Genomic DNA, 22,855 nt, shown 5'->3' with positions numbered 1-22,855 from the left:
GTGGAGACTTGCCAGAAACAGAGTCACATCAGCCTAATGCTGGCACCATCACCTTCTCAATGACAGGCGGCACTTTAGTCGAGCTCTATATTCCTAGCCATTTTGCCAATTGTACTGACACTCTTCAAGACAAACCTTGAGGCGAACTTGGCATGTGGATTAAAGCAGTGGCGGAAATACCGGGGGAGCAGGGGGTGCGATAGGGCCAGGGCCCGCACCCCCTCAGGGCCCCCCGGCAGTCCGTGTGCCACATACAAAAGCGGCCGTACAGAGTGGGACCGGGCCCGGCTGCGCGTCACGCACCAGGGCCCGCCCCCCTCTAGGATCGCTACTGGATTAAAGCAATGCCTTATAGACAATGTATACATATTTCTAAGCAGACAATTTTTCAATTGGTTTACATTATTTATTTTGTATAGTTTTATAGTTATTTGCCTTTTTCTTCTGACTCTTTGGAGCTTTCAAATGGGCGTCGCCGACTCCCTTCTAAAAAACAAATGCTCTGTGAGGCTACAAATGTATTGTTACTTTTTATTACTGATCCTTCTATTCAGGCCCTCTCCTAATCATATCCTAGTTTCTTATTAAAGGAAAACTATACCCCCAAAATTAACACTTAAGCAACAGATAGTTTATATCATATTAAGTGGCATATTAAAGAATCTTACCAAACTGGAATATATATTTAAATAAATATTGCCCTTTTACATCTCTTGCCTTGAGCCACCATTTCGTGATTGTCTCTGTGCAGTCTCAGAGATCACCTGACCAGAAATACTACAACTCTAACTGTAACAGGAAGAAGTGAGGAAGCAAAAGACACAACTCTGTCTGTTAATTGGCTCATGTGACCTAACATGTATGGTTTGTTGGTTTGCTTGTGAGTACAGTGAATCCTACGATCCCAGGGGGCGGCCCTTATTTTTTAAAATGGCAATTTTCTATTTATGATTACCCAATGGCACATACTGCTAGAAAAGTATATTATTATGAAAATGGTTTATTTACATGAAGCAGGATTTTACATATGAGCTGTTTTATGCAATATCTTTTTATAGAGACCTACATTGTTTGGGGGGTATAGTTTTCCTTTAAAGACAATGCATGGTTTCTAGGGTAATTTGGACCCTAGTTACCAGACTGGTTAATATGCAAATTGAAGAGCTGCTGAATAAAAAGCTTAATAACTCAAAAAAACTTCAATAATAAAAAATTAAAACATATTGCAAATTGCCTCAGAATATCACTCTCTACATCATACTAAAAGTTATCTCAAAGGTGAACAACTCCTTTAATGTTACCATCTAGAGTTTTTGTCACTATGACAACCAATTATAACAGCCACTCCATTCCCAGAGACTATTATCCCACTGTTACTATAGGCACCATCTCTCCCTACTATACCTGCTATCCCACAGTCACACTCCCTTCCCAGAGACTATTATCCCACTGTTACTATAGGCACCATCTCTCCCTACTATACCTGCTATCCCACAGTCACACTCCCTTCCCAGAGACTATTATCCCACTGTTACTATAGGCACCATCTCTCCCTACTATACCTGCTATCCCACAGTCACACTCCCTTCCCACAGTCACACTCCCTTTCCAGAGACTATTATTCCTTTGTTACTATAGGCACCATCTCTACCTACTATACCACAGCCTCTTCCCCAAAAAGCCTAGGAAAAAATCCCTCAGGTTCTGGGTTTTAAATGTACATACCCTGGAGGCTTTCCACTGGCTTACTCTGGGTGCTGGGAGCTGTAATTTATAATGGTAGAGCAGCTATGTGCACAAAATCTGGTAGTGTACCATTTTCAGAAATCAGGCTCAGGTAGATTGTGCAAGCGGCAGCCTTCACATAACCGAATCCTCCTCCCTTCTACAAATTAATTCCCACTGCAGGCAAAGCTTGCAGGTGGCCAAGGGACTTCTCACATCTTCCCGGCAGGACAGCTAATATAGAGTGACACCTCTTTGGCAGCGGAAAAGATGAGATGACAGTTAGATACCTTTGAAAAGCCCCAGACAGGGCGCTCAGTGTAAGATAAAAACTTTTTGTTCCTCTCACAACAAAGAACAAGGAATAAAGAGATGTCCAAACGTTCCTTTAACTTGTGAGCAAAGTTACAGGTCCCAAAACAATTTTCTGTTCTGAGTCCTGATGGAAGCAGGAGATGTTCTAATCAATTAGCTCCAATACACGCCAGGCCAGCAAGCATAAATACACATGGAGCAAGAAATTCTGCTCTAACAATCATTTAGGCCATTAACCACCTGCAGAGTCTGTTGTGCTGTACAGAAACACAGATATGTCACAAACTGAATGGGCATGTGTTTGCTGTAAAGGCCATAAAGCAAAGCATGATTTTTGCTTACAGTGGCTATCACATAGGATCTCAGTAATGTGCTCTCCGCCACATCAGCTTGTCTGCACCAGGCAAATACCAGGGGCAGAGCACTGGGCACTTATCTGCGGGCCCAACTGCCGTCACTGGAGTAGAAGGGCCACTTGCGCAATGCAGGTGCTTCTAAATTAGTAATATATTTGGATGGGGTTTGGGAGGCAGAATGTGTGCCCCATGCAAACTTCTATTACCTCTACTGCTGGCAATGGAATCATGTAAAAACAGCTTCCATGCACCAACCTACCAATCCCAGACTGAGACATGGTATTGCCCTCTCTCCTACCTTATTCAGGTATGCACAATACAGTCTTAGGTGCAATTGGTTAGGAAAGAGGTACCTCCCCCACTACTGCAGCCAATGTCCAGTGGTTGTCTTGTGGCTTGCAAAAAAGTATGTGGTTCTATACAGGCAAGGGAACAAAATCACAGACACATAGGGAATAATGCTAACAGGGCGAACTCTTGCAAGGTTTATTGTGGGATGCAGTGTTTCGGGGGGAAAACCCCTTGTCAAGCATTTTGCCCTGAAACGTTAAATCCCGTAATAAACCTTGCAAGAGTTCACCCTGCTAGCATTATTCCCTGTGTGCCGATGATTTTGTTCCCTTTCCCATGTTCGTTATGAGGTGACCTACCACGTGGTTCTATATAGGAACCCATGGATGGTCCCACCTTGAAGGTATTGCCCATATCACTATCCCTTGGACTCCTAGATTAGAAATATGGCACTGATTAATACTTGAAAATGATTTTTCAACAAAACACCAATGGAGATGCCTCTGCCGTAAAGCATGGCTGCAGTGCCGTTTCGATGATGTATCATGGGCAAGCAAAAACCGATGCCTTTGGTTCCTTTTCCCAAACCCTTCCAATGCCGCCTGGGCATAGCAAGAACCTCTTAATGACTTTCCTTTGAATGAAAGCATCACAGAGGATGAAAAGGTCATTCTGTTGAAACCCCCCACCGGAGGCAATATAACCCCCTTAGAATCCCTTGTACTTGGCCTCATATTCACACTCTACCTGCATTACCATTCCCCAATATCAAGCAAGGACAAGCGAGCTGGGAGAGTGCTGTTGTTAGACAGACAGCTGGTACAGAATAAAAAGCACTAAACAGACTCGAGCAGGATCGAAGGAGCATTCGCAGCCTTAGGAGGCGCTTTGAAGTTGCGAATCTGCGAGGTGCTGAAATATTAATTAGCCGCACATTACAATACATCTCTTTAGAGAGAGAACACTTTTTAGATCAGGGGGAAAAGTTTTAGTGAGCCTTTTGGGGATTTTACTATTTCTTTTTTGCCTGGTCGCTAAATGTCCTAATTAACAGGGAGCAGTCGGAAAGCTGATTAGCATAGGCGAGTTTAGTGGTGGCGCAGTTACCCTGATGGGATGAATTAGGAACATGGGCTATTTGTTGCGTGTTATATATACAGGTATGGGACCAGTTATCTGGATACCTGTTATTCAGAAAGCTCCGAATTATGGAAAAGCGGTATCCCCTAAGCTCCATTTTATACAAATAATCCAAATTTTTAAAAATGATTTACTCTTTCTCTGTAATAATAAAACAGCAGCTTGTACTTGATCCAAACTAAGATATAATCAGTGCCAGGCTAAGTCGGCCAGGTGCCCTAGGCAACCCGGCGACTACGCCACCCCCCACCGTTTGCGCATGCGCCGGGGATGCGCAAGTGCGTATGCGCAACCAATACGCAGAGGACAGACATGCAAGTGAGCAGGTACAAGAAGAAAAAACTGCTGCCACTGCTTCTGGAACTAGGGGAAGGCGTCGGAAGCGGTACGTGCCTGGCGCCCCTCTACCTTTGTGCCCTAGGCACGTGCCTCTTCTGTCTACCCCTAGTTCCGGCCCTGGATATAATTAATCCTTATTGGAAGCAAAACCAGCCTATTGGGTTTAATGTTTTCTATTAGATTTAAGGTATGGTGATCCAAATTACTGAAAAACCCCAGGTCCAGCGAATTGTGGATAACAGGTCCCATACTGTACCTAATCTAGAGGGCTGCCTGAGAATTCTAGGTTAATTGTAACCCAAACAAAATTTTTGTGTCTCATGAAAGAAAATATAATTCTAAGCAACTCCCCAATATCCATTAATATCCTCATTCTCACTGGGTTTATAGTCGTTCATAGATATACTGTAATTGCTATTGAAATCGGCATCTATCTCCTACGTTTTTTTTTCTTGCTCTTGACTCTTGGTAATATAGCCGGCCAGTTTGCCTACAGGTCTGGTACTCAGCTGGCTTCTGCTACACTGTTTCAGGAGTCAAAACCAGGAGTGCAGAGAATATAAACATGCATAAAGATGCTATTTTTAATAGAATGACTGTTTCATATAAGTACGTATAAGCCTTATTTAAATGAGAAATGAATGGATATTTGATAGTTCAAGTCTGAAAAAAACATGGTAGGCACTGCCCTCAGGTGGAAAAGGGTTGCAGCTGGGGGCCCCAGTCCGATGCTGGGGTAGTTACATTTAGAATTACATTTTCTTTCATTAAGCAGCAAGTTGGAATTCCCCTTTAAGCATGCAAGGATATAACATTTGCTGCAATGCCATTTCCAACCAGAAGATGGTGATACAAAGCTTACTGCAGCTATACTCAATAGGTCTCCTTTTGTACACTGTCCTTGTGCAGGTAAATGCACATGTAGGATACATTATTGCTTAGAACATGCATAATGAACCATGTATATATAATAGGATATAATTTGCATTAATCAGGCCAGGGTGCAAAGTATGCACAGTTCTGCAGCAAAATGTGGAGGAAGGGCGTCCCCATTACCAACAGAGGTCTCTGTATAATCCTGCAATGGAACCCCATTAATTATGAAAGGTATGAGCTCACGAAAGCAGAAAAGTTCCCATAATGCTCTATTGATACCCTATTAGACAGCTGTTTGCTTTATATTTCCCCTCTAGGACAAGAGGCGACGCAACCTTGAGATTTTAATGCAGATCAAAACACTTGCAAGGTAATTTCTACAAGCCAATGTACATGAATGGGGAAAGAAGCAAGGGCTGGTGCCCCTAGATCTGGCCCCTTCAGACCGAGCAAGCAGCTTGCATGTCCATATATGGGGACCATTGATAGGCCTGTCCGATGATTGAAGTATGACCAAAAATGTGCCACATATGAATTGAGCAGGTGAAGATACCACCAGAGAACTGTATTGGCACATTGATGCAATCTTATCGAATGGGTTCCCGTACGACCAAAGGACGATCCTAGGGTCTACAATTGGATTAGACCAATTTGGCCAAGAATCTGGTGTTTGGCCAACCTTATGGCAATGAGGAAAGCCTCGGGTCCACTACTACCCACCTGACTTGGGCTAGAATCAGATTATACCAGTGAAATCCATAATGGAAACCCTTGCTCCCCTAAAACTGGCAATACACAAGGGCTCACAGTGCATTTCTACACGATCCACTGCCTTCAGCCCACAGCCCGGCAGTTTTTGGAAATATATATGCATTTTTGAGCAGAAACAATGCGAGGCAACTGTTGGGGTAAAATTAGGCAGAGAATGAATGTCAAGTTGGCAGAGTGAGATATTTCTCTACAGCAGCAGTCAGTATTCAAGGGGAACTTCTCTCACACATGCATCCCTTATGGAGTCTCAGCACGTACTATAGAATATTATAAAAAGTAGCAGGATTCAGCATGGAGGCAGGAGATTTCCAATGTTAGCACTGGGAATCTATATACCAAGTTTGCTCCAGGTGTGGATACCCACAGCAACCAATCACTAGGGAGCATTCACTGGTTTGCTGCTCACGGGCATAAGAATGGATTGGTTGCTATGAGTTACAAGACCTGTTTCGGTTATATTTCCACCATACACTCCCTGTTCCATAGACAGGTATTTATTGCTAACAGCAGACTCTAAAGCTGGCCATAGACTCAAAGATCTGCTTATTTGGCGACATCGCCAAACGAGCGGATCTTTCCCTGATATGCCACTAACGGCATGGCTATATTGGGGGTAATCCGAATGTTCGGCCGTATGGACGAACGATCGGATTACGATATGCCAAGGGGCTCGGACTGGTTGAAATCAAACCTTCCCGATCTATATCGTGGCCAGATCGATCGGGAAGACCAGTCGGAAGCTGCCATACACGGGCAGATAAGCTGTCAAATTGGTCTAAACGACCAATATCGGCAGCTTTATCTGCCCGTGTATGGCCACCTTTACACAAACTGATACAGGATCCCTGTGCCAAAAAGATGCCAGACAAAACCTCTTTTGCTGGCACGCTATACCTGCACATTGGCGTCTTTCCAAGGTTGTTTGTAAAAGACAAGATAGTGTCTAATGGCTTAATTGCAACCCAAGGCAAATAGGCATGCTCAATTAGTTTCTTTACTGGGCTGCCCCTGCAGAAAGATGGAAATTTACATTTCATTAATGTGACTTAATTGCTAGAGTGCATGATAGCTAAGTAAACCAGGGGTGTAGCGTGCAGGGAGTGGGTGGCTAAAGCTACTATTCTGGGTAAACTCTGTGAATAGCAATTGCTCCATTAGACAGAAGATTACCACAAGGTTACAAAAGGATGTAAGGTATAAAGCTGGCGATACATGCCTACTGACCCTACTTCTTGATTAACGGTCCAGATCCGATCTGATCTCCATTGACAGCAGCAGTCCTGCCCTGCTTTATGGCTGATATTCTAGCTGTCTGTATAACAGAGCATTCTGTCCCAGTGGCTGCACTGACCCTATCTGATCCAATGGAAGCAGCAGTCCAGCCCTGCATTATGGTTAAGATTCTAGCTATAAGCATTCTGTCCCAGTGGCACAGATCCTATGCCTTAGTAGGCAGCAATCCTGCAATGCAGTAAAGCAAGCCAGGATGCCATTTAGGTAACATCTGTATTTAGACAATAATATCCAAGTAGTGAATACTAGGTAAGTCTCCTATTAACGGGAATAAAAGCAGCAGCTGAGCGGCAGTTCTATGCCGAGAGCTGGAAGTGCTGCTCGAGGGGAGGGCGGCAAGAGGATAAGCTGAATGATTTAATTATAGGTGTCTGCTTGTGTTTCAGTCTCATTAGACTCCACTAGCGAGATCGGAGCAAGTGTCTTCACAGTTTTAATTAAATCTGGGTGTGAGAAGAGTATCACATTACATACTTGACATCGATCACCCTCTGGAGCCATTTTTCTTTCTAATATAAATAAAAATCTGTTTCCGCCAGGCTTCCAACATAAGAGCAGGGTAAGAAGTGAAGTCTATATCTGAACATGGAATCCCAGGAATCAGGGACCAGGGAGGTGTCTTGGAGTCTCCTGCTGTGTCATCATTGGGTCTTTCCCCCCTTTTCAAAGAAGCACTTCAGCGGTGTTTGTTTTTTTGCTCATTTTTGCTTAACTCGTGAGCTTTCAATAAAACATAACACATGCAAACAGAATTTTGGTCATTTTGGGGATTGAAGATTGCTTCAAATGCCATTGAGAAACATAAAGACCCAACCAGAAGGAACACTATCCATAAGGTCAGCAGGAATCAAGATCTACTATAAAATGTGCTGATCCACTGGAGGGTAGAGAAGGGCAGGTAAAGAGTCCCGTTGAGGTTTATTCAAATTAAGCATGACTGCAGAAGATTCAGTCGCACAAAAGTCAGATTAATATTGAGATCTCTGTGTTGCAGAACTCCCCACCCATGTGTGAGAAGAAATATCTTCTACTTGGCACAAGCAACGGCAATGTAATACAGGGTGAGAGATCTATCATGTATAGAAGTGGGGTGTCACGGCACAGATGAGAGTCATATTTTAGCAGCTCTGAGCAGATGATGTCCTAAAATGGCTCATGTCTGATTTCATGGTTAATTTAGGAGAGCCAGCTTGTCTCGAATTTATGGCTGTTTCTACTTAATCTTTTGTTCTAAGTAATAAGGTCCAACCTTCCTAGGCTTCAAGAAGGTTACTCATCATAATAAAACCAAATGGCTATATTTCCTTGTGTCATCTAGTGCTATATTAATATCTGACCTTGCTTCACCAACTGGTCCAGCCCAGGTCACACTGAATAATATACTGAATAATATACTGAAAATTCAATTGGGCCACATACACCAGGAAAATGTAATACAATTTAAAGGAAGAGGTGGGAAATAGACACAAATTTATAGTTTTTTTGATAAACAATATCAGAGTCAAGTATCAGAGACTCCAATCCATGGGGGGTGCTAAATGTTAGGGCACCCCCCAAGGATTGCAGTGACTTATCTGACACCTGTTAGCAGAAAACTGCACAGGCTTAAGGTATTTGTGAGCAAGCTATCCTCTTCTTCCCTTCTATCTTCACGTGGGTGCTCATGTGCAGTAGAGTTAAAAGCCAGATTTTTCGCTCTACTGCGCATGTGTTGGCCGCTTGTTTTTGAAGGGCGAAGGAAGGGAGTAAGAGGATCTCTTGCAAGTGCCCTGGTTATAGTCTTCAGCTAACAGAAGCTCTAGCTGGGGGTATCAAAAAAGTCATTACAATCCTTAGGGGCTACCTAACCTTGGGTTCCCCAAAATGAATTGGACCTTTCCTTCTCCTTTAAGATTATGGCCCAAATTTCTATAAATGTTATTTGTCTCTTTTTGTGGCTGAAAGCACCCAAAAGTGCACCCCATTGCTGATAGGAAGAATTGTGTGATCTCACCAGCAGTGTTACAATTCTCACTTCAAACAATTGGATGGGTGCAGCAGTTTTAAACTGAGGAAGCGTCTTCGAAGCAGAAGAAGAAATGACCAAATGACTGACCGAAGGCTGCCAGCGGAGCTGATGTGAGTCCCTATCACATTGCCACACAGTAGGGTCATCTTTATCAGCAGCCAGTTAATTTGCCTGTATGTTTTTGGAGTGTTTTTGGATGCCTCCTCTTCCATTCCTCATCTTGTGATTAACCATGCACTGGCCAACATTGACGAATGCTCAACTGTCTATCTAACCAATATCTAAGATATCTAGGGATTTATTGTATGTTCCTGCACATCTTTAACTTACCAGCCAATAGAAATGAACCATTAAGTAAACCTTAGATAAATATAGGATAGAATTTCCTTCCCAACACAGGGAATCTATAGAGTAACCCAACCCCCTGACATATATACGCAAATCAAACAGGGCTTCCTTATACTTTCATCTCTTAATTGTTGACACTAGAAATATAGTTACGTAATAAAATTTACATTTGCTGAAATGTTGTTTTTTTTGTTTTTTTTTTAAATAAAGGAGCCAGAGGCCCCTGCATTCCCTTAGACATAATATATATATATATCTATATATATATATATATATATATATATATATATATATATATATATATATATATATATATATATATATATATATATATATATATAAAACAAATATCTATATCTATATCTATATCTATATCTATATCTATATCTATATATATATATATATATATATATGCAGTCCCACAGTACCAGTACTCAGACAGATGTTGCCAGTGGTGCACGATCAATAAATCATATATATTCTTACGAAGGATCAGCACACACTGTTCTGTAGTGAAGTAATAGTGTTTATTTTCAAACAAAACACATTTTTATCCAAAAAATGTGTTTTGTTTAAAAATAAACACTTTTACTTCACTACAGAACAGTGTGTGCTGATCCTTCGTAAGAATATATATATATATATATATATATATATATATATATATATATATAAAAGTCTCCAAAATCCGCACACGATGTCTGGTGTTAAATTAGTATCGGGTGCTGTGCTGTAGTTGAACGTTGTACAGGACCAGAGAGTAGCACGCACACGAATCTTCTTTACTCCAAAAGATTTATTGTACAAAAAGCATTACATCAGATTTACATCGGCGTTTCGGTTGTGCTCTACCTTTATCAAGGTGTGTTACTTAATAATACTTTTGCTTAAGTATTTATTTTTTTTTAGTTTAGTTTTTTAGTTTTCCTTTAACTTTTTTGTTAAAGAATGGCTAATTCTAAGCAGCTTTTCAATTGGTCTTCATTATTTATTGTTTATAGGTTTTTTTTTTATATTATTTCTATTCTTTTTCTGACTCTTTACATCTTTCAAATGTGGGTCACTGACCACATCTAAAAATCAAATGCTTTGTAAGTCTACAAATGTATTATTATAGCTAATTTATATTACTCGTCTTTCTATTCAGGCCTCTCCTATTCATATTCCAGTCTCTTGTTCAAATTAATGCATGGTTGCTAGGTAGGGTTGACACCTGTGCGGTTTTGACCAGGACATCCCAGTATTTTGAAGGGCTGACCAGGTCAAAACTTCCTGCCTGGTTTTCCAAATAAGGAAAACCGGACAGGATTCCCTTGATTGACACGGCGATCAGCAAATCGCCACATAACCCGCCCCCTTATGGCACGGCTCCGCTCCCCTGCCGGTCTCCACCGTTTCAAAAGGTGGCAGCCCTATTATAAGGGGAATTTGGACTGGAAATGCCAACTGGAGAGCTGTTAAAAAGCTTAATAACTCAAAAACCACAAATAATACAAAATGAAAACCAATTGCAAATTGTCTCAGAATATCCCTCTCTACCTCATACTAAAATTTAACTCAAAGGTGACAAACGCCTTTAACAGCATCAAAGCTTACGTGGCCTTACTGAATTCAATTGTAGCTAAATACCAACAATATATTGGCGTAACAAAACAACTCTAATATCGCCTTTACAAATATCTCTGTTCATTTATACCAAATCTGAACCTAAAAATAGAAAAGTGACACCAAACTCATTTGCAGGAAAAAGCATCAGCGTGTGAGCCGGCAGGACGGACGGAAAGAAGTGTGGCATCTCAATTTGTTTATAAATTGTCCCAGATTGCAATCTATCAAGGTAATAGATGGAAGGAGAGTGCGGCACACGGTCCGATTAAGAATGGCAGATTGCGTGCTATCCATCACACGCCACAGATGGCTGGATGTGATACAGGGGAAGACTGGATCTGGATAGGAGGGGGACAGAAATGTTATACAGTTTATATTAATCGGCCAGCAGCTGGAGCATTGTCAGCCTTTCTGATTGGCATGTATAGGCAGTTTCTGCTAAATGTCACATCACATGGGTTAGAAGGCCAGAGCTGCCTTACATGGCAGGGCCCCTAGCAAATAAGACTGCGGTTTCCTATTATTTATATTTAGTAGGGGTGACTAATTTACTACTGCTGGTAACAGGTTGGGCAATACGGATATAAAGTTATCTTACCCTACTGCTGCCATCTTGCCCTACCATAACTTATTTATCCTACTATGGTCATCTTAACTTACTGCCACTGTCTTGTCTTGCTGTCTCATACTCCCCTACTGCTGCCATCTTGCCCAATTGACATCATCCTTCCCACACAACTTGCCAACTTGCCAACGATCATCATCCTCACCTGTTGCCACGGTCTTACCCTACAGTCATCATCCACCTCTACTATTTCCATCTTGCCCCACTATAGTCATTAAAGGAGAAGGAAAGGTAAAAAACAAATACATTTCTATATATTGGTCACAAAAAGGAGAACTACTTACAATAATCGTGGCTATGTATGTCTTCCCCATTAGCTGCATTCAGAGGTCGATGTAAAACATTTTGCTAGGTGCATGGAATACAGAAGACACCAACCCCCCCCCTCCGCTAACAAAACTGGCACTATCAGGACTCACACATGCGCAGAAGAAATTCTGCAAGCCCTGCGCATGCGCACATTATTGCCTTACTTCCCCCATGCGATCAATGCTAAGCAGGTTAGGTGGTGTGTGGGTGACGTTGCATGCATGATGCGAGGAGGAATCAATTTCGCGCATGCACACTTTTAACGAGGAGACGGAGGTACATGGCCAAAATGGCGGCCGCAAACTCAGTAACGGGGAAAAACTTCGCTGGCACACAGTGTCGGACTGGCCCACCGGGATACCAGGAAAACTCCCGGTGGGCCCAGGTGTCAGTGAGCCCTCATGCTGCTAACCATTTAGCATATTTCATGGTCCTTATTTATTCCTTATTATGGGTAAAAATGCTTAATAAGGGAAAAATATAGTAAGTCGATATAAAAGACTAGCAGAATAAAGAGATGTAGAGAGGAGAGGAGGAATAATAGTTTGGAAAATGGGCCCATTGTCGAAGGCTTTTCTGGAGGAGTGCGATCAGGCAACAGTTAAAGATAGGTAATAAGAATTACCTTTCCTTCTCCTTTAAATGTCTCTACTGCTGTCATCATGCCCCCCTACTGTCATTATCCTTCTTAAAGGAACAGTAAATCCAAAAAATCAAAGTGTAATCATCAATATAATGAAAATATCATGTACTGTTGCTCTGCACTGGTAAAACTGAACTGTTTGCTTCAGAAACACGAATATAGTTCATATAAACAAGCTGCTGTGTAGCAATGGCGGAAACTGAAAAAATCCTCTACTGCTGCCATTGTTCCCTACTGTCATCTTCCTCATCCACTGCTGCCATCTTGCCCGACTGTTATGCTTCTTCCACCACTGCTGCCATCTTGCCTTACTGCCATGATCCTTCATCCACTGCTACCATTTTGCCTTACTGCCATAATTCTCTTCTAATGCTGCTATCTTGTCCCACTGTCCTCCTCATTCCCTACTGCTGTACATCTTGCCCTACTGTTATCCTATTTCACCATGTTATAATCTTGACCTCACTGTCACTAACCTAGCTGACTGCAACTGCCTTAGTCTACTGTAACCTAAACTAATGCAGCATTGTTGCCCTACAGTCGTCATCCTTACATATTGCCCACATCTTGATATACTACTGTCATTGTACCCAATGCTGCCATCTTGGCCACTGCCTATGAGTAAGTGCCCCAATAGGCACGAAACGCGTTAGACCATGTCCTAATATGTTGCAATAAACTTTTTGTATTTTTTTATTTGCTGCCTGATCAAATCAAAGCTTTATTGTTATGTATATGCACCCTTGGACTGGGGTGAACTGTGAGTATGTCCTCCCAATATACATTCTATTTTTGAAATTGTATTTACTATAGCAGTGCTTATATAGGTTGGATGCATCATTTCTTTTTGTGGGTTGACTGCTGTAACCTTGCCTTACTGTTGTCATCTTCCCCTTTATTATGCCATCTTACACCATTGTTAACTTTGCTTACTGCAGTGTCAGAATCTTACCAATTGATATCTGCCACCTTGTACTTATTATACCAACAAATGCAGGTCTGGTGTGCCCCAAAATGCATTTGGCCCCTGAGCAGTCACCCCTATTTGCACCCTACTAGGGTTGCCACCTGGCCGGTATTTTAACGGCCTGGCCGGTAAAAATGTTGCATGATTGCAATGTAAAGTATAGGGAAAAACCATAAAAACATAGGAAGGCCAGTATTTTTTTCTATAAAAGGTGTCAACCCTGACCCCTACTGGAAGCCATGAAGCACCCTTATTGGATATGGTGTTTCATTGTGAATAGAGGCACTTTAACTCCTTAGCCATCTAATACATTGCATTAGAATCTGGACAGCAGGAAACATTTGTGAGTCCCAGAGGAGAGAAGAGCTGCTTTGTCAGGCAGAAACATGGCTAATACAAAGCCTATTTATGGATAACACCAGCTAAATCCTCCGCTGCCCGTTGGCGCCTGCTCATGTGTGAAAAATGCTTATTGACCTGCAGTCTGAAGGCCTTATCTGGGAAACTTCCCCTTTAATCAATTTAACTCATTTGAATTTGGCGTGTGGAAATTAAGTTGCCCTTCACATCATATACAAACATATCTTTTAAGGGGCAGTTAATGTTTTTTTTGTACAGTACAGAACAGTATGAGGGTATAGTTTATTGTGTGCTCAGAACATTCCTTCTCTGTATATTTGTATTTATACATATGTGTGGGAGGTGCCATAATGTTTCCTACAGTATGAGGGGTATAGCTTACTGTGTGCCCAGAGCATTCCTTCTCTGTATATTTTTAGATACATATGGGAGGAAGGTGTCAATATTGATTTCCTTAGAAAGTATAGTATGAGGGTATAGCTTATTGTGTGCCCAGAACATTCCTTCTCTTTATGTTTGTATTTATACATATGGAAGGAGGGAGTTGCCATAGTTTCCTTAGACAGCACAGTACGAGAGTATAGATTATTCTGTGTCCACAACATTTTTTCTCAGTATATTTGTATTTATACATATGGGAGGAGGGAGGTGCCATATTGTTTCCCTTAAACATTACAGTATGAAGGTATAGCTTATTATGTACCCAGAACATTCCTTCTCTATATATTTGATGCCATATTATTTCCCTAGAATAGATGAGTGAGAACGAGTGGTAGCCTTTGTATAAGAGAGGAATATTAGACTCCTAGGAGGGCTTTGGCAAGGTTAGGGAAGACACAGAACAATGGATTGCTGATAAAAGGTAGAATCAAGAAGAATCACTTTATAGAATACAGGGAAAGACCTGCATCGTAATCTTTAATATTTTCATTAGAAATACACAAATATAAAATATATAAAGGCTCTTTAAGAGAACATGAGACAATTACTACTATCCAGAATCCCTGATTTCAGTTAATTAATTACATTGTTTTCTGTAAGTGTATGCAATACCCAGGCCTGCACAGCATCACGTATCATTCCCGTGCAGGTACCAATCCTAATAAAAGAAACTGACCAGACGGGAAGATGGGGCCTTCAGGAGGCTGATATTTTCCCCATGGAAAGAATAAAAGAGGGGAGGCCAAGAACGGGGCACCTAATTAAGTAGAGAACAGAACACCTGCTCCTGGAAGGAAGGGACTGCTGAAATTGAATTAACAGACCATGTGGAGCTGCAAAGGCCACTTTCTAATTAAGAGCCGGCAATCGGCAGAAAAGAAGAAGAAGAAGAAGAAAATGCACAATACAGTAAGTGTCGTGTGTAATTAGTATCAAGGTACCCCAAAAAGTAGCTCTGCTGTTCATTAAAACACCCGCATCCAGAAAGATGGACATGCTCAGTATCGTCAGGATTAGATTAAATGACAAATAACACCAAACAATGTAATGTTTATTAGAACTGACCCAGCTGTGTAGTTTGTACCACAGAAATCAATGGGTTCGTCAATCAGACGGCAATTTGATAATGCACAGTATCTGACATTACCTGGCACATCAGCGGAGGAGAATGTGAAGTCACATGTAGTGCTAGGCAATGCCGGCTGGGCACCCAGGCAATCCGGCCGGCCACGTCGCGCGCACCTCCCCCCACCCACAGTATGCATATGAGGACGCGTTAAGGCGGATGCACGAGGGTGGCTGTACACAAGCACACATGGGCCTGCATCAGCACCAGTGCCGGGCCAACGAGGGCAGGCGCCCCAGGCAGCCTGGCCCGGCAAAGCGCCCAATACCTGAGTGCGCATGCGCGAAAAGACAAATGTGCATGCACGAAAAAATACGAGTGTGCATGCGCACTTCCATTTTTCGCGCATGCTCACTAGTATTTTTCGCGCACACGCATACGTCGGCCAGTGCAGGGACCGGACTGGGGGACAGCAGAGGCAGAGAAGGTGCGTGCCTGGCCCCCCTCCAGCTTTGCGCCCTAGGCACGTGCCTACTCTGCCTACCCCTAGTTCCGGCCCTAATCAGCACCTTCTTAAGCTTTTTCAGTGGTGGACTAAGGGTAGGCTGCTTACGAGGTACGTGCCTGGCACCCAACAAACTTTGCACCCGAGTTCAGGCCCTGGTCACAAGCCCCCTTACTTCCCAAGGTCGCGATGAGCCACGACTTCACCCTGCTGGTCTTAACCTTTTAGGTTTTAATTCTATCTATTTGGTCCATGAAGACAACAAAGAGATCACTGACTTACCAGCAAAATGGCCGAGCTTCCGTTAGGCCTTGATAATTGGATAGTCATTTCAGGGAACATTCTATCGATCCGGCTGATTACATCATCAATATATCTAGAAAAATAAACAAATACATTTTAGTTTTGACTGCCATTCATAATGCATTTGTCCTTGGACAGAGTACCATCACCACCTCACCCAATACTACAATGCACATCACATTAAAAACCAGAACTATTTTCTTCTTCATTCTTGAATGCAAACATTCCATATATTTATTTTTAAGTATGTTATCCAGTGTTGGACTGGGGTGCCTGGTACCCACCAGCAAACTTAAGACGACACACCTGCCCTGCAAACATTTATCTTTCCCTCAGATTTCCTTTTTTCTAGTGGCCACAGTACAGGCATACAAGGCCATGTGGTTGGGTGACCCAGAGAGTCCACTGACACTTGGGCTCAACAGAAGTATTCCTAGTGAGTCACCCCAGGAAAGATGTCTTTAGAACTTACCTTCCAGCTGGCTGGTCCTCAATGCTGGCCATACTCCCAAAGATCTGGTGAGATTGTGAGTGGATCAAAGTTATCCAATCATTTGGGCCGATGATGGAATTACAATTTGAGACAATGGAGATGGGATTTTACAAAATGCCTGATGTCTGCCCAATTGTGGCCAGATATTGATGGAGCAGACAATCGAGAAGGCCCCATATAAGTGATAAGATGCTAAACTGGTACGGCTATATATTCTAGCAATATCTTGTGCTGCCTTTAAAAAATTAATAAGCTCAGTTGCTTGCACCAAAATGAAAAAATTAGGTGGAGGAAACACATTTTTAATAAATATTAGTCTTTAAGACTAAACATTCATGGAAACAAGTGTCGAAATGGGGTACCCCATGGCCAACACAAAGTCCAGAGTCATGGGTCCACCATCCATCACACCACCCTCCCATTCCCACTATGTTTTCTCCAGGAGCCCTGGTGGGCAACTCTGGCCCTGATGACAATTTGTTTAATTCTGAGACATCTCAATCTGTCAAAGTTATTTAAACAACTAGCTCAGAGTGCCATCCTTGGCCAGACACAGTGACATGTTATCACCAGTTTTACTCTTCAATCTCAAGTGACTGACGGGCAGTGACGGCATTCTTGCCGTTGGAACACAGACGTTGCTTCTGTGTTCCTGTGCTCAGCACAAATGCGTTGTCGCTTGCAAGGGAACAAAGGTCACTGCTAACTATATGCTAATAAAGACATAAGGAATTTCGTTGCTGCCAAACCACAATCAATAAAGCTCTCAGGCCTGGACACTCCCTGCAGTCTGCAGAATATAATGAACTATTCCCTGCCAATGCAATCTGCCCAGCTGAGCTAGACAAATTTCCGAAACAGGTCCCTAGAATGGAGTGGCGGAATGTCCTTCTCAGCACTTTCTGAATGTTGAACTCTGTTGATCTGTGAGACTGTGATCCCTGCTGCTGGCTGAGAATGCTGGGAGTTATAGTTTATCAATGGTTAGGGTGGCTTACCTTATGAGGAATGTTGGGGGTAGGAAAATCACCAGTCCATTCCCAAAACCAGATATACATTTTAAGATTGCTTATGGAAGTGGCTGCACAGATCCTATCTGATACCCACTGGAAGCAGCAGTCCTGTCCTGCTTTATGGCTGAGATTCTAGCTATCTGTATAACAGAGTATTCTGTCCATGTGGCTGCACAGATCCTATCTGTGCCCCAGTGGAAGCAGCAGTCCTGCCCTGCTTTATGGCTGAGATTCTAGCTATCAGTATAATGGAGCATTCTATCCCAGTGGCTGCACAGATCCTATCTGATCCCCATTGGAAGCAGCAGTCCTGTTCCAGTGGCTGCACAGATCCTATCTGATCCCCATTTTAAGCAGCAATCCAGCCTTGCTTTCTGTATGCTATCTGTATAACAGAGCATTCTTCCCCAGTGGCTGCAGATCCCATCTGATCCCCCAGGAAGCAGCAGTCCTGTCCTGCTATATGGCAGATTCTAGCTATCTGTATAATAAAGCAATTTAAGCCCATGGTAACTTTTGAAAAGATTTAAAACGTGTTTTGAGCTTATATGGGGTATATTGCACAACAAAAAAGAAAGAACTACAAAAAGCAAAAAAGAAAAACAAATATTTAAATGGGACGCGTGCATGATCATCCCTTTAGAAAATCAAAAATCTTATTTTAAAATCTCATATTACAATTCTGATATGGGGATAAAAATGCATTTTTGCATATTGTTTTTAGAATTTAAAAAAATCAAGACAGAATAATAAGTAGAAAGGGGCCTATTACGGATGTAATTAGCAAATCAAATCTTACACGCCACGCCTGGGGAAATGCAACGGAGCCCAATTTATTCTATCAAATACATAAAAAATCTGCAATCCCCCCCCCCTTCTTTGAGGTCGGATTTCTGATTTATTTATTAACCTCTGAAGGCATAAAAAAAACCTGATAATTCCATCTCTGGTTTGAGTGCGAGTCTTTACATGTCAGTAAATAAATTGCCTTCGACTTGTATTCTAACACCAATTAACAATGTTTAATAAAGTAGGATTCTAAGACTTTATTCAAGATGGCGGGGGGATCGGAGACTAAGAATTACTGAAGGGACAGGAATCTGACTATTACTGACCACGTCCCCAAATTAGGCAATTTTTTAATATTGTTTCATTTACTGAGGCAGTGAAATCCCAACCTTGTTTCTAATTGGACAAGGACCCCATGATAGAGGTTTGCCACTATGGTTGTCAATGCATAAGCAATGATATGCAAAATAAATGATACTATGCGGTACCCAGAGTATTATATTAGATTCACTAGTAATGTTAGGTGGGGGGGCAGATGTTATGGCAGGAATTAATTCAGATATCACAGAGACCAGACTTGTAAAAATAAAGAAGTTTATTTATTTATAATACAATTAGCTCAGCTGGCACATTTATTGCTTTACCATTAGGGTCCCCACCTTGCTGGTATTTGACCTACCTAGACAGCAAATCGACAGCTAGGACCAGTATTACAAATTTACCGGCAATGAACCTGCTAATTTTTAAAACCATATAAGTCCCTCCCTATCCTGAGTGTCTCCACTAATGATTGTCCCCTTGCAAAGAAGAGGCCCCCACTACCCCCAGACACCAAGTCCATTTCCCAGCCCCATTCACCGTTTCCCTGCCAAGCCTGACTCCTGGTTGTGCAGATATAGCGGTAAGGGCATATTCTCTGCGGTAGCAAAGATTTTGCATCCCCCCCCCCTTTTAAGAGAATAGAGGTCTCCAAGACCTACACATATAGGCAAAGGGCCAATATTTAAGGGAAGGGTTTAGTGTTGCTACTATAAAATGGATGTTTAACCTGCCTTCCTGCAGATTAATAGTACTAAAATATAAGGATATACCCAAATGAATTCCAGCACAAAACAAACTAGGGGGTGGACAGCAGAGGCACATGCCTGGGCACAAATTTTGGAGGCAGCAATTAACCTGGAAAGAGAGTGGACCATACAGACCAAGGATGGGTGCAGATGAAGCAGCTGCTGGTCGCTTTGTGTAGGCCAAATTCTGGGGGCACATTCAGGCAAAGTAGTATTGCCTTGGGGGGTCAATAGTACTAGGCCCGGCTCTGAAGACAGAGAGATAAAATTAGGACCTACATATGAGTTTAACTTGAAATAGCTACTTTGGCTGTTTTTCCAACTGAAACCCATGGGGCCAGGGATTCTTCGTCAATCAATCAATTTTTTGTGTGTGTTTGCAGTATTTTCCCTGAATACAGAAAATACTGCAATACTGCAGATATTACCTGCACCGTTGTCACATAAGGATCACACAAGATACAGCCATCCAACAAGTCATTGGCTACATATTGCTGCAGTACAAAGGGGGCATTTGGTTTAACAATTATTTTTTCCTAGTGGATAATTTGAATTTTTATAATGTACTTAGACCTAATTATTCAACAAGGGCCGAATGATTTATCAGTATTGATAGGTGGGTCAGAAAACTGTAAACCTAAATCCGGCCCTAGATGAGTGGCTTTCCAGTGATTTATCAAATAGGCATTATTAGAATGTTAATGTCACAGGAGGGAATGGGGTTGGTGCAAGTTTGACACCTTATGGTAGGGTCTACTCTCACCTGCCACCAAACTAATCCTGCAGATGAGGGCTACAGTTCTTGGTCCAACATGCAGGTTTCCGGTAAACTTGTCCATCATGTTTATTAGTACCTGTCCCAGTGGAAATAGCCACCTAAGGGGCAAAAAGGTTGGGATTAAAAGATTTTCTTCTTGAACCCAAAACCCCTCGATTATGCTTTTGTCCCATATATTTAAACCATATATCGAATTATTTCCTAATTCCTATTCATACATTTTTCATTTGGCTGCTTAAACCACTGAGATCCACTCAATCCAATGGTTTGTTTGAATGGAAATGGAGACTTTTTACTGACCCAAGCATCACTATATCTGAACATTGAGAACAGCAGAAGTTAGGAGCGGTCAACACATAGGTCGACCAGTGAAAAACGGTCACTTAGCCTTCAGGATAACAGCATTTGTAAATGACCCTTAGGATGGTCAAAATCTGCCAAACCACATGATCATGGACAGGACTACATTTTTTGGCACAAAGAATAAGAGTACCTGGAATACCTACCACTAAGCACCAAAAGGGGGCTATTTTTGAGAGTTACGACTTAGTTTTTCCTCAAAAAGTACACTCATTTGCATAGTATTAAACATCGCTGTCAAACCTAATTAAGTTCATCTCAATAGGACAACCTAACAGCGTTGCATCAGAACTTTATTTCCGAAGCACATTCCTGTTGCATGATGTAGAAAGTCACTTAAATGGCTTCCTAAGAAGTTATTTCAGATCTGTCACTCAATCTTGTTGACTTTAAGTGTGCAAAGTAAAAGTTCTGTCTGCATGTGATCATGTTGCGGCTCTGGAGGGGGAGGGAGAGAGAGAAAGTGGGAATATTTGCTAAAATGCGGCACGTCATGCAAGTCTGTTCAATTCCCTGTGCATTTCAATGTGTTGAAAGCTTGGAGTCCTTATGGCTGACTATCTCTGAATATAAACCATTCCTTGGAAGTGCTGGCATATGGTCACATATGTTGTGATGTTAAAAACACCAGCGTTTAGTAGCAAATGGTTGGAACCCCAGATTATATAGTGCTTAGAGATTCTGTGTTGTATAATAGATGTTTACAGATGTGGCAGCATCCATGTTTGATCAGACAAAGAAGTAGGCCATGGACATGAAATCACTAGGTGCACAGTAGAAGTAAACAGCGCCTCGAAGACTTTAAACTTACACGTTTCTCACTGGTGACCTTCTTAGCAGGAACACCAAATCTCACTTTCATAAAACTGGCATTTGTTTTTACAATTAAGGGCACAGTACAGTGCTCTGCTCTTGAAGCTGTTCCATTTTGGAATTTCCAAGAAATCTCAAGGTGTCCACAGTCCGTAATGGGGTCAAAAACAGACCTCAACAATTATTGGTATGACTTTCCCACATCCTATGCCTATAATTAAGTGGAAGCTGAGCCCGAATTGTGTCAGGTGATACATTTTTTATGATTTTGACATTTTCTGCTTTTAACCTAAAGCTTTGGAGTTACGAGACTTTGGTTTTCTTCTTTACAATTGCGGCTTGAAATGCCACAGAAGAGACGGCACCCAGAGAGTTATTGGGACACCACAAATTAACTTTTGTTCTCATAAAGTAGAAGGAGTGGTGGCCCTCTCTTTGAACCTTGCCCATATCCTATAATCTGATAGAGTGTTCCAGCAACAAACCATGCTTGAGTGAAGAAGCCATTTATGGGACAACTTGGTGTTCATCTATACAAGGTGATTGCCCCATAGGCTGAAGAGTTAGATGTTGTGTTACTGGCTATCTATGTGGATAGTCCTATAGCTGAGTTCCATATGCTTATGGTTAATGAACAGATATAAAGATGTGAAGGAGTTGTTGTTCTTCTCATTTCAATGATCGAGTCAACTGGAATCAAGATGATAGGATTTCAAGACATCCATTGATCAAATAATTTATACAATTGCTGAAAAGTCTAGGAATTATTTGCAAGTGTGGCCCCTCCTGGTCACTAATGGAATTGGCTTCAGATCCAGGAATGTAGAAATTTTGGAATAAGATTACCTTGCGAAGAGCTGCACCTTTTGTATTCCTATTTATAAAGGAATAAAGGCACAAAGTTTGTGAGCAGCTGGAAATGTTTCCTGCTTGGTGTGATTTTCATCTCCAGTTGTTGTGATGTGGGGTTTAATATGCTGCGCACATTCTAGCTATAATTTATTTATAAAGTCGAAAAATATTCCACAGCGCTGCACATTTATGTGGGAAAATTAGAAGAACAACAGAACATGCATACAGATTACTAGGGACTAGGGAAAAGGAAGAGCATTCTTTAATCCACGAGGAAAAAGCACAGAGACTGGGGGGAAAACCTGTTTGCAGGAGGATCCAATGGGGAGGAAGTTGCTCCTAATGGGTGTACATTAAGAAGAAAAGGCTGTTTTGGACTACAGGGACAGGAAACCTGGAGT

General features: G+C 41.9%; 1 protein-coding gene across 3 annotated transcripts in view; it reads right to left on the bottom strand.

Moving 5' to 3' along the window:
* Positions 1–22,855, bottom strand: part of med27.S (mediator complex subunit 27 S homeolog) — a 148,840-nt gene that overhangs the window by 14,658 nt on the left and 111,327 nt on the right. For all 3 annotated transcript variants that reach the window (XR_001932858.2, XM_018232129.2, NM_001096271.1), the window contains exon 4: positions 16,269–16,362. Coding sequence is in view for 2 of the 3 variants with exons in the window: in XM_018232129.2 (XP_018087618.1) it covers positions 16,269–16,362 (94 nt within the window). In the remaining variant the exon portion in view is untranslated. The remainder of the gene's footprint in view (positions 1–16,268; positions 16,363–22,855) is intronic.

Source organism: Xenopus laevis, chromosome 8S, assembly GCF_017654675.1.
Source record: "Xenopus laevis strain J_2021 chromosome 8S, Xenopus_laevis_v10.1, whole genome shotgun sequence".
Taxonomy (NCBI): Eukaryota; Metazoa; Chordata; class Amphibia; order Anura; family Pipidae; genus Xenopus; species Xenopus laevis.
This window is presented reverse-complemented; position numbering and strand designations above follow the sequence as displayed.